Genomic DNA, 12253 nt, shown 5'->3' with positions numbered 1-12253 from the left:
AGAAAAAGGCAGCAGAGCCTCTAACGTGAGACTGGAGATTGTCCAGAACATGTATTTACTGAAATTACTGCCTTATCTTGGGGAAGGGTTACATTCTTTAGTGTATGTGTTGGAACAAGAAAAACACATCACCCCTGACCTCCTGCCTTTTTGAGAGTCAAAATACTCTTTGTAAACACAGGTAGCCTTCCCCAGGACACAGGGCTAGGAACCCAGAGAGGAACAGAAGGCATCCCAGCCTGTCCCAGGCAAGTGCAACGCATGCAGCAAACTGAATTCTTGATTGCAGAAGAAAAGTAAGGCTCTTTCCATACACTTAGTGTAACATCAGTAGAAACAGGCCAAATACTCAGCCTCATCCATCTTTTTACCCAATCCACTTTCTTTACCAGCATAAACCAGGGGTTCCAGCTTGTAGCAGAACAGTCCCAGCACTTCTGAGGGAAGGAGGTGTCCTCTTTCTCTTGGGAACGGAGGAGACGAAGGCACAATAGGTATTGGCAAAGCACAGCTATGAGCCCAGTAGCATGATTTGTTAGGGTAGTGCTTCATAGCAGGGTGTGCTTCTTCGCTTCATCAACTTGGTCTGGTTATTCAGACCCTGCAAGGCTGCCAGCTGCCTGACTTGTCTCGGGGCAACAATGGATTACATTAAGGACCAAAGGGCAGATTCTGCAATAGGACATTTGGTAGCAGCAAGGTTGAGAAATCTTCCTCAGGGGCAGGACAGTAGCACAGTAGGCGAGAATGGAAGAGCCCCTCTCTGAGGGCATGAAAGGTTTCAGCGCAAGGTCTCTGCTTGCTGCAGTTCTCTCAGATGTCTCAGCTCTAGCCTGCCTTCATGTCCAACTGTGCCCACATACGGTTGTTACCGAGTCCAAAAGAAGTGAACATGCTGAGGCTGTCTAAGATATTCTTATGATTTCTCCTTTGTCTCCTTCCCAGTAAGTTCCATGCCCTTTTTTCATTCAAGGAGCTTAAGGCAGGAACTGTCAAATTACTGCCCTAACATCCTGAAACACTGGAATAATTCAAGTCTCCGGAAAGAAGAATGGGTACACTGTGCACATTGGAGCCAAAAACATTGCACAAAATAGTCTTATGTCCTGAGGATGCTACGCCTGACCCAGTTCTGATAGCTATCTGATAAAAAGCACCACCTCTTGGAGCACTGAAAAAAACAAGTCTCAGGACCATGAGGTCCCTACAGCAGCCTCAGCCAGGTGCTACAGCATGCTTATGAGGTGGAAGAGGCCAAGCGTACGATGAGTTCATAGGTAGCCATCATGATAGCTGTGTTTGGGATCTGGCGGATCAAATGAGCCAGGAGCCCTCGGTATAAAGCCAAGGGTCCCTCTTCATGGACCACAAGCTGCAGAGTCTGTATAAAGGAACGGTATCGTGACCCTTCTTCTCGCAACCGTGTCCGAATGACCTCTGCAGAGACAAAAAGGGAAGTGATATTAGCAGGTTGATCATACAGGTGCAGCATCTCCCATTGAGGGGAACATGAGCAAGGAGAGTGGACCCACTCACCATGTGGATATGCAATGCATGAAGCACATGTTTTGGAGACAGCAGCAGCTCCCATTAGTCCAAAGAAATCATGGCTGTTTGATGACAGTGTGAGCGGCGGGGAAAGGGAATGATGGCTGTTTCTCAGCTGCTGTTTCAGTGCTTCATAGATGACAAAGTGTATGATGGTCTCTGACACTCCAGCATAGGAGGCAGTGATACCACGGTAAAACCCACAAAGGCCTTCAGTGTGGTACACGTGCATGGCACATTGGAGGGCATTGCTGGCCATCTCCCCCTTCGCCCTGTAAAGAGGAAGAAGGGTTAGAACGGCATACTGCTCCGCTGACTGCTGTGAACACATCTCTATGGCTCTGCATACCTTGAAGACCTATGTTCTGATGGCAAGTCACAGACCCTTACCCAAGCCCACCCCCAAGCTGGTCCAGATTTGACACAGAGTGGCTCTGCATTGCTCACCTGCCTTACCTGGCTTCCAGCTGCATCCTGGTTTTCACTAACCAGATAGGGTTGGTAAGTGTGGCAGAAGTAATGCCTGGAGAAGATGAAGAGAACCATGAGCACCAGGATCATGCTGACAGTTTATGAGGAGGTGCTGATCTATCAGCTCTCTGAATTCTGCTTGGCAAACCTCAGGCATTTGCAATTTGAGAATGACCTTGAGCTCCCATGGGAGAAGAGACATTTAGGGCAGACTATCTGATTCTCCTCCTCCCCCATTCCAAGCTTTTGCCTGGTGGTAATTAGCTCCCCTGCCTCCAACATAACCCTGCTACAGGCCCTGGCATTGCAGGAAAAAACAGGCTAAACATGCAAGAGTGGAAGTTCTTTGTTAGGGAACCAGGGTGCATCAAGAGAAATGATTCTGTGAGTGGTCTAAATTACACACTGCCTTCTCCCTCCCACGCCTGAATAGAGCTCTTTTCCCAATAGCTGCTGAAGGGTGTGAAGACTAGATCCTTGACTTGAAGACATGAGCCTAAGAAGAACAAAGAGTGAGAAAACATTTTGATTACACAAGGAACTCACTACTACAGGTGTGGAGGGAGAAAATGTCAGAAGACAGAGCAGGACTGATGGGGAAGGAATGGAACCATTTACACTTATGGACAGAAGGACCCCTTGGCTCCAATTTGAGAAAAAAGAGGCTCACCTGCACTGGCTGCTGCTAGCATGTGTACTTTCTTGGACTCTGGCACAAGGACAGCATTGAGCTTCTCCTTAACACCAGAATAGGCAGCAAAATATATAGCCCTGTTTGGAAAGAAATGCAAAGAGGTTACAGCTCACCTGTGAGGAGCAGAGACAACACTGCTGTGGGGTCTCACTCCAACTTTTCTTACTCCCAACACAGGTCTGTCTCATGTGACATCAGGTACCATTTATACTAAGCCTACAGCAATCATCTTATCTTACAACTATGATCAGAAGGTCCAGAAAATACGTGCATGAAGGAGTTCTGTTTCACAATGATCACAAGGCCCAGACCGCTTTCAGAACGTGGAGCAATAGCTGTCACGGAGCTCCTTTAAAGCGTGATCAGCATGAGCTGTCCTCAGGGAGGAGCACTCACCGGGAAGGAGCAACGCCAACAAGGTTTGGACCCAAACCTCGGAACAGGGATCGCATGCCTTCCTTCTCGAGGATGGCCCTACAGAAGGAAATGAACAGAGGAATCAGCAGAATAACTAAGCTGGGGGCTCTCCCATTCCTCTTCATTCTTCAGCAACTCTTGTAACATCCTCTCCTCACTTTCCATGTTATCCTTTTTCTGCCCTACTCTCATTTTCTCTCCAGGCACTTGTCACTCCTTCAGTTGATTCCTATTCTTGCCGACACCATCAGTCTGGGTCTGATCAAACCACTAGCTGAGACATTTCTCAGTCCCAAAAGCTGCTTTGCAGACTCAGAGTTCAAAGCACAGATCAGCTGTGAGAAGCAGATGTACCTGTTCTTTGATGAAACTTCCTACTGCACTTGTGGTTTCCAGAGCCTTAGCTCAAACGCTACTTCCAGCTCTCTTGCACCCCCCGCTCCCCTCTCCCTGGTGGCCAGACCTTCACCTCCCTGGCGCTGACATGCACACTGCCCTGTCCTACTCACCGCAGCAGCTTGAGCACTCCAGGAGCCGGTGGGTTGGGGTTCGTCAGCCTCACGCTCACCTCCGGCAGCTGGAGCTCCGAGAGGCACAGAGGCCGCAGGGCCAGCTGGGATGACTGCAGACGTGTCTTCACCACCTCCAGGGGACAGGTCAGGATGGCTCCAGCTGTGCCACCACATCTAGGGCATAACAGCACACATAAAAAAGACCTCTGTGCATGAACAGGGCAATAATTTTAACCCTGCAAGTCCACCACCTCTCCCCTCTAGGAGAGGTCAGGTCCCCCAGCCTGCGTTACACATGGCCTCCTGCTCTGACACTGATTAACGCAGCAGTGGCTTGGCTTGGGACACCTGGCAGCCTCACTCTGAAACCTCACTCAGTATTTCACTCAAACAGTCCCAAGTCCATAGGAGCTCAGCAGTCCCTCAGCTCAAAGCTGCTGATCTTTGCATTCAGAGTTTCCCAGAGCAAACATTTCTGCTGCCTGACCTGGCTGCAATGCCTTCTGCTGAGATCACCAGGCACCGTGCCCCACACCTCCCCACAGCAGCACTGGCTCAGGGCGGGGCAGCGCAAAACTCTCCCACCCCCTGTCTGCGCCACCCACCATCCAATCAGCCCCACATCGGCAAGGCCCTGTACGCAAGATCTGTGTCACCCCTGGCCTGGCTTGCCTAATGAAAGAGGAGCCCAGCCTTCAGCAGACAGAAATTATTTTTGGAACTCATGAACCATCACCACCAGTCAGCCCAGTCACACCTCAGTAACACAGAAAGGACACGCATCCCCTTTTTCCCTTTCTGCCAGCCAGCGACAAGTCAGAACTGAAACGTTCGGTTCTCGGCTTCTGCCCCTTCAGAGCCTCCAGCTGACGGCTCTGTTCTTCTGGAGGATGCTCACCACCAGAGAGATGGTCTGAGGTGCATTTGCACACAAAGCCGCGCCAGGGGCTTCGACGGACAGTGTTCATATCTGCCACAGCCAAACGCACTGTGTTCCACAACAGGCAGAGGCTTTAAAAAAAGCTTCCTCTGCTCCAAGGAAAGAAAAGCCAGCCAAAGAACTGCAAGGTGTCAGAGAAGAATCAAGTGTATCAACAGAATGGCATATGACGGTACAGGACGGGCAATGGCCAGAGTGCTGAAGGATTCTTTTGAAAGTCTGTACAGCTCAGTGCACACATAACGTTGCTCTCTCACAGCCTCTGCTCCTAGGGCTTCGTGTATTACTGCCAGCAGGTTAGGGAGAAAAAAAACAAAAGAAGAAACAAAGAGAGAAGAAACAAAGTAGAAACATAAAAAGAAACAAAGTAGAAACATAAAAAGAAACAAAGTAGAAACATAAAAAGAAACAAAGTAGAAACATAAAAAGAAACAAAGTAGAAACATAAAAAGAAACAAAGTAGAAACATAAAAAGAAACAAAGTAGAAACATAAAAAGAAACAAAGTAGAAACATAAAAAGAAACAAAGTAGAAACAAGTAGCGCTCCCAGTATCTAAAAGCTGAGCAAACCGTACAACAGGACAACATTTAGAGAAGCAATTGCTTGGTAGCCTAAAGATTTTTTTCTCTCTCTCAGTGCATAAGCAGACACAGCTTTATGTAATGTCTTCATAATATCTCACTTCTTCAAGAAGCCCCTACCCAAGCCTGGTCAGGATATGAAGTTGAACCCACACCTCCAGTATAAGTAACAGTTTCCTGAGTTCAAGTTCCTCGGGCTACTGATATGTATAGAAAATAGATAAGAATTTTAAAAGCAATAAGAAGAGTTAAAGAAATTGTTACTCCTTAGTGTGGTGGCCACTTACTCAGCAGTAAGAGCATCCGAGGTGAAGGGGGACCTCTGAGCCACTATGGCTCAATGGCGGGACTAAGGAAGATTTTTCAGGGAGCGAAGAACACTGACTAAGGAAAGCTAAGGAAATAAGGCACAGCAGTTGTTCAAAGCTAGAAGAAATCTAAACTATGATGCATTATCACATGCTACATGATGATACAGCTGCTCACAATGCATGAAAGGCATAGGTCTCCAAAATCTTCTGTTTCAGGAGAAATGGACAATTATGTACTCTCGTCACAAAGAAATGAACTTTTTTCAGTCCAATACTAAGGAAGGCAAAATTGAACAAAATTTAGTCAGAGGAAATATTTTAAAAATCAGCAGGCACAAAACCTGCTAAAAATAGCTGACTGGGGAGACGTCATACCTATAGATTTAAATGTCTAAGAAATGTTAGAAGACTGGGGAAATATACTAGCTTAGAAGAGTTCTAATGTCTATCAGGACTAAAAAAAAATGTGTATTTGTAGTAATTTATGCTGCTAAGGTTACATGATTATATGACCTGAGATTCATGACAGAAGAGAATTATGGAATCAGATCACTATAGACTTAAGAGACACTTTGTATTAATCAGTGTTTGTCAGGGAGCTACGTTGATTTTGCTTTTTAACAGAACTTAAACAAAAGGTGGATTCACAAAAGCAACTACAAAGATGTAACATACTTCAGTTTTGCAAAAAAAAAAATAAGCTTGGTATCTCACAAAAGCACGCTTAGAGCCTTAGCACTCTGTCTACAGCATAGATACTGAATGGCTTCAAATCAGAGCACAAAATCTCAAAAAGAAGAAGAAGAAGAAAAAAAAGTTAGCCCCACTTTTTTCCTGCCCTGAAACCAGTTGTCAGCAGTGGTCCAGCAAGAGTCTAGGAAAATCACTTCAAACCAGACCTAACAATTTTCAGGTTTTCCACTAACAGACAGGAGGTAATGTTTTACTCTTGATAAAATCCATGGATGTCAAAGATTGTCACAGTACTGAGCCAAGCCGTGATGACTGGCAAGTAACAAATATCCACATGGAACTGAGCAGTCACCAAGGGTACTTACACTGGGCTTAAACAGACTGGTTTAACAAAACCAACCCCCTGACTAAAGCTGTTACTCCAGAAGCAGAAACAAAAGCAATTCCTGCAGAATACGATGAAGAGCAGCAGCAGACAACCAGTACATGTGCTCCCAGAGAAAAGCAGCAGCAAAAAGAGCTAATTGAAGAAGGCAGGTAATTTCACCTCAGAAAACAGTACTTGCCTCTAAATCGCGCTTTCACATTTTAAAAGGAAAACTGGAAAGTTTGAAGTGGCAGAAAAAGTGGATTAGTTGAGAGAAACACAAAAAATGCCATTAGCATTTTTTCAATGATCTAAAAAGGGTATGAGAACATACACTGAGGCAACATGGTGTCCTCATTTCAGCTGGAAGAGAGTTAATCTTCTTCCTAGGAGCTGGTGCAGTGCTGTGGTTTGGGTTAGGTATGAGAATAATGTTGATAACGCACTGATGTTTTAGTTGTTGCTAAGTAGTGCTTACCCAGCCTAAATCAAGGACTTTTCAGCTCCCATGCCCTGCCTCTCAGGAGGTGCACAAGAAGCTGTGAGGGAGCATAACCAGGACAGCTGACCCCAACTAGCCAAAGGGCTATTCCCTATTCCATACCATAGAACATCACGCTCTGTATATTGGCTGGGGGGGGAATTGCTGCTCGGGGACTGCCATCGGTCAGTCGGTGAGGAGCAACCGTATTGTGCATCCCTTATCTTCCTTGGGGTTTATTTCTTTCCCTCTTTTTGTTGTCTCCTTTTTCATTACAATTATATTATTATTATCATAATCATCATTATTTCAATTACTAAACCTTTCTTATTTCAACCCACGGGTTTCACTTTCTTTTTGGTTTTCCTCCCCATCCCACTGGGGTAGGGGGGCTGAGTAAGCAGCTGCATGGTACTTAGTTGCCAGTTGTGTTTAAAACATGACACAAGGTTTACTGGTAATTCCCATTTTAGCCTGCCCTTAGGCTATCCAAAAATTGAAATGGCTTGAAGATATTAATTTAAAAATAACAATGACAGGTCAGACAATTCAGCAGTTAAACCAGGATTCTGCCTAGGACACAGGCAAATAAAGACCACCTGCCGAAGAGTAGGAGAAATACTCATCTCCAAAATACTGTCCCAGCTTCCACAATTTTCAGCTCAGGGACTTCCTCAGCCAGAAATGCTGCACTGCATTTAATAGCCTTCAACACATTCATTTCATCAATCTTTTTAAAATGCTTTCTGGGCACATAAAAAGCTTTTATCCTCTAATATCCTCTGGCCAGGAGTCCCACAGTTTAACTGCACGTTGTGTTAAGAGTTATGTTCTTGCATTAGTTTTGAACAAACCTCTCACAAGTTTCATTTGATGGTCCCCAGTTTTCCTCCTAGGAGAGAGAGTGAACAACCATTCCTGTGTGAGATCTGTTCCATTAGGTAAAACAATATTATTAACTACACACTGCAGCAATACCAAAACTTCTTATTTGTCTCTTGGGTTTTGATTAACTGTAATTCAAGGATTATTGCTCAGTGAGCGAGTGCAGGATACAGACTGACAAAGCTCCCACCAGCAATGCTCCTGTTGCTAGCCAAACTCATGGTTTTTCAGGAAGGAAAGTGGAAAGCAAGGATGAGGAAAAGCTTAAGAAGAATAGTAAGAAATATGAAAAAATATATTAAGAAAGGCTAAGATGCAGTGCCTATATAGTTCAAAGGTTAAATTAATGGAAGAGAGTAAGATATGTAAAATAACACTGCAAATAGAGAGGGCAGGGACATGTAAGCAAAGATCCACATAGCACAACCACCATCAGCTGCAAAACCCCAGAAATCTACTAATTAGGAGCAATTAAACGATGTGCTTTATTGCACATGCTATACCGGACCTCGGTGCCAAGCAGACTCCAACAGCCTGCGGGAGTTGGGAAGGGACCAGGTGCTGCCTGGGCAGGGCAGGCCCGTCGTGGCTCAGCAAAGCCCGGAGGACACAGTGTCTTCTGCTTTAGGACATCGTGAACCCACAGCTCATTAAAGACTTAAACGACAAATGTTTCTTAAAGAGAGGCAGGGCGAAGCGCCACGTGAGCCGGACTCGCTCAAGGGCACGCTGCGGGTCGGGGGCGCTGCTGGGACCCGCGGCCCAGGGCCCGCCGCGCTGCGCACAGCCGGGGGGCGGGCGGGGGTCTCGGCCGGGCGGGGTGGGGGGGGCCGGCCGCCCTCCCGAAGGCGGATGCTCTGCTCTGCACGCTGCTCTAGACCCCTCGGCACCCCCCACAGCCCCCCTCCGCACCCCGCTCCCCCCGCCCCCAGCTCGGGCCGGCTGTCAGGCCGGGCGAGGGCCCCGAGTCGCCGGGGGGCTCCCCCCCACCCCAGGCCGCCGGGCCACGCCTGCGGCCGGGCCGTCCCTGCGGCTGGCGCCGCCGCGCTTGCCCCGGCCCGGCGAAGAAGGCGCGGGAGGCGCCGCGGGGCCCCGGCGGTGCCTGGCTGAGGGCCGGCCGGGCCCCCCGCTCCAGGCCGGGCGGGCAGCGCTGGGGCGGGCAGGCCGCGGCCGGTGGGAGGGAGCCCGGCCCGCCGGCGGGCGGGAGAGGGGCGCAGGCCCGGCGCTCCACGGGGGGCCGCCGCAGCCGCGTGGCTCGGGCCGGCCCGGGGAGGAGGGCGGGCCTGGGGCCCACGCCGGCCGTGCGTCCCGGGGCAGGGCCCCACGCCGGCCACTCACCCTCCGGCGAGCAGGTGGAGCAGGGTGCTGTGCTGCGGCATGGCCCGGCGCTCTGCCTGGGCAGCCTGCCCCACGCCGGACCGCCTCCCCGCCGGGCCGCGCCTGCCCCACGCCGGGCCGCCTCCCCGCCTCCGCTCCCCGCCGGGCCGCCCCCGCACCACCTCCCCCCTCCCCCCCCCTCACCACCTCCCCCCTCCCCCCCCTCCCCCTCCCCCCCCTCCCCCCCCTCCCCCTCCCCCCCCTCCCCCCCCACCACCTCCCCCCCCACCACCTCCCCCCCACCACCTCCCCCCCACCACCACCTCCCCCCCTCCACCACCTCCCCCCTCCCCCCCCTCCCCCCCCCTCCCCCCTCCCCCCCCGCCACCTCCCCCCTCCCCCCCCCCGCCGCACCACCTCCCCCCCCCGCCGCACCACCTCCCCCCCCCGCCCCCCCCCCCGCACCACCTCCCGCCCCCCCCCACCTCCCCCCCCCCCTCCTCCCCGCTGTTGTGCTCTCGTTTCCCTCCTTGCGGGTTCCATTGACACAGCTCCTGTTGCTCAGCTGGTCGATGCACTTTCATTAAAAAAAAATTAAAAAAATAAAAAATACCAACCAACAAAAAAAAAAAGGCAAACAAAGAACCCTCGTCTTTGTTTTGCAAGTGAGGAAACCAAGGCAGAGATGGCAAAATAGTTTCTGGGAGGTCAGGGCTGGGGGAGTGCTGGGGCGGAGAGCAGAGCCTGGTCACCCCTGCCCGGTGGAGCAGGTGCTGCCTCAGGTGTTCGAGTTGAGATGGAAACAGGGCATTGTGTTTCAGGCAAAAAACCCTCAGGACAAACCAGACCCATGAACTGGAACTTTGGAGGATCGGTATGTTAAAGAGGGGGAATGTTCAGGCTGAAAAGATCCTCTGGCTTTTGCAAATGCAAAGTTTCAGGTGGCACTATAGGTCACAGAATATCACCTTCCTTGGAAAAAAGCGGAATGTATATCAACGTTGTGCTGTTGCCAACAGGCGCACACACAGAGCGGGCTGTATGGCCGGAAGGACAGCCTGTAGGTCAGCTGAAATAAGCTGTCAGATCAGCTCTGTGCTACTGTAGCTTCAGTCACTGCATCAAGTGACACTGGGCTGAGTGTCCCATTTGGGTACCATTCTGCGACAGAACAAGCAAACATGGGGGAGTGAACCCACAGAGGGGAGCAACTTGCCTGCACCAGCCAGGCAGGAGGGCTGGAAAACCTGTGTGTGTGCTCTGGGGAAGGGGCAACTGAGGGAGATGTGGCAACTGACTTCAAGTGTGAAAAAAGATACTTCAAAGGGGAAATTAATAATTACCTTACCTGTGGTGGAGAAGAAAAGAACTATCAGCCCACCAGTAGTGCTTGTCAGCGAGGGGAAGACCAGTGAAAGGATTGGCCTTCTGGTCAGTGTAATGGAAAATTGACCAAAGATACCAAAAAGTTGCGAGTATTTTTCACTTGCCTTTGCTGTGACGATGGATGGGTGAATACCTTAAATAGCACCAATGACAAGTGGGTAAAAATCATTCCAGATTTCGAAGCACTTAGGGAAAGTCAATGCTTTCAGACCAGCTAGGCTTGATGAAATTAATTCTATCATGGCTGGAGAACTCGCTGACCCAACGTCAGGCCCACTGGCAGTAATCTTTGAGAGCTCTAGAGAATGGAGAGTTTCAGAAGACTGGAAAAGGCCAAACATATTGGCTATTAAAAAAAAAAAAAAGAAAGAAAGAAAGGATCTGAGGAATTACTGGCCAGCCAGCATTACTTTATTGCCTGTGATACTGGAACGAACAAACATTCAGTAGACAACCCACATCTTCCATATGCTGAAAAAAGAGTCAAACCAATCTTTCCCAGCAGGCTAACAGGCCTGGTGCGTGAGGATGTAACAAAAGATGTCACATATTTTGCCTTCAATAAGGATTTTTATTCTGTTTCCTCTGACAGTCTTACAAACAAGCTATGAAACATGGGAAACTGGAGCTACTGAAATCGCTGTTAGGAGAGTGTGATGCTGATTAGAAAACTCCAAGATTGTTTTTCAGTGCTATGCTCTCTATTTGAAGAAAAGTAACAGGAAGGAATCCTGCAGAGATCTGTTCTCAGCATGGTGCTAATAGTTTATTCAGTGATTTATACAGTGGAAAGCGTGCTTATTAAATTTGCAGACAACGCTAACCTGCAGTTGGGGTTGCAATGTGTTTGGAAGACAGGATTAGTATTCAAATGATCTTGATCTAAGGGAGAAGTGGCCTGAAAGAGCAGAACACCATTTAATACAAGCAAGTGCAAAGTTCTGTGCTTAGAAAGAAATCATGGATTTTGCAAAGTCAGAATGGGAATAGCCAGGCAGAGGCCTCCATTTGTCACTGGTCCCCCTTAGGCCAGGACCTTCAGCAGAGTACTGGCCACCATCACACCAGGCTGGCTGAAGGATGCAGAGCCTGGAACAATCTTTTTGGGAACTGTTCAATGTGCTTTTCTCACCTGCCCAAGAGTTATTGAGGCCCTCTGGTATTTCAGTTCTCACTGCCAAAATATTTACGCTTCACATGCAAGGGTCCACTGACTTTGCTCCCTTTCCTGATGACTTTAGATCAGATCCTTTGCTTTCTACCTGGAAACAGAAATATTTGTAGCCTCAGGAGGATACTTAACCACCAGGAGCTATAGCTGTGGTTGTCCTGGATGCTCTGCCACCACTGCCACCTCTGATGCCTTTAGTTGCATCACAGCCTTTCGGGACTTTGGGAGTGTAAGGGATAAATGGGGCCATCCAGCTTTTCCTTCTGCCTCCTTTGCTCTGGGTCTAAGACCTTTCTAAGTCTCACTTTGCAAGGTCTCTTTCTGTACCTTCAGGTGAAGGGGCACCCATGCCTCACTCTGAAGCAATGGCAAACTGACTGAGCCATGGAAGATGCTTTCTGAAGGCCTTCTACAGGCTGTCTTCAGGCTGGTGTGAGTGATACCATGACATTTTGAGTAGATCAAAGGATTGCTTAA

At 49.1% G+C, this 12253-nt stretch overlaps 1 protein-coding gene across 3 annotated transcripts; it reads right to left on the bottom strand.

Annotated features, from left to right (window-relative positions):
* Positions 1 to 21: 21 nt before the first annotated feature.
* LOC102054258 (solute carrier family 25 member 36-like) lies at positions 22 to 9343 on the bottom strand. Of its 3 annotated transcripts, XM_055710879.1 has the most exons (8): positions 9241 to 9291; positions 4400 to 4703; positions 3640 to 3816; positions 3110 to 3187; positions 2690 to 2790; positions 2005 to 2071; positions 1537 to 1820; positions 22 to 1437 (listed from the first exon to the last, which is right to left on the bottom strand). In XM_055710879.1, the coding sequence occupies exons 2-8, from the start codon at positions 4423 to 4425 to the stop codon at positions 1238 to 1240; spliced, it is 933 nt and encodes a 310-aa protein (XP_055566854.1). In that variant the 5' UTR covers positions 4426 to 4703; positions 9241 to 9291; the 3' UTR covers positions 22 to 1237. The 3 variants fall into 3 exon arrangements, with proteins under 3 accessions (XP_055566854.1, XP_055566853.1, XP_027654198.1); XM_055710878.1 differs by lacking the exon at positions 4400 to 4703 and having other exon boundaries at positions 9241 to 9343; XM_027798397.2 differs by lacking the exon at positions 9241 to 9291 and having other exon boundaries at positions 4400 to 5003.
* Positions 9344 to 12253: the final 2910 nt, after the last annotated feature.

This window comes from Falco cherrug, chromosome 5, assembly GCF_023634085.1.
Source record: "Falco cherrug isolate bFalChe1 chromosome 5, bFalChe1.pri, whole genome shotgun sequence".
Lineage (NCBI taxonomy): Eukaryota > Metazoa > Chordata > Aves > Falconiformes > Falconidae > Falco > Falco cherrug.
This window is presented reverse-complemented; position numbering and strand designations above follow the sequence as displayed.

Coding starts and splice junctions, on each gene's coding strand:
- LOC102054258 (XM_055710878.1), bottom strand. CDS start 9,281: ATGCCGCAGCACAGCACCCTGCTCCACCTGCTCGCCGGAGG. Junction 2,072..2,689: donor GCTAGCAGCAGCCAGTGCAG/GTGAGCCTCTTT, acceptor CATCTTCTCCAG/GCATTACTTCTGCCACACTT. Junction 1,438..1,536: donor ATGCATTGCATATCCACATG/GTGAGTGGGTCC, acceptor TTGTCTCTGCAG/AGGTCATTCGGACACGGTTG.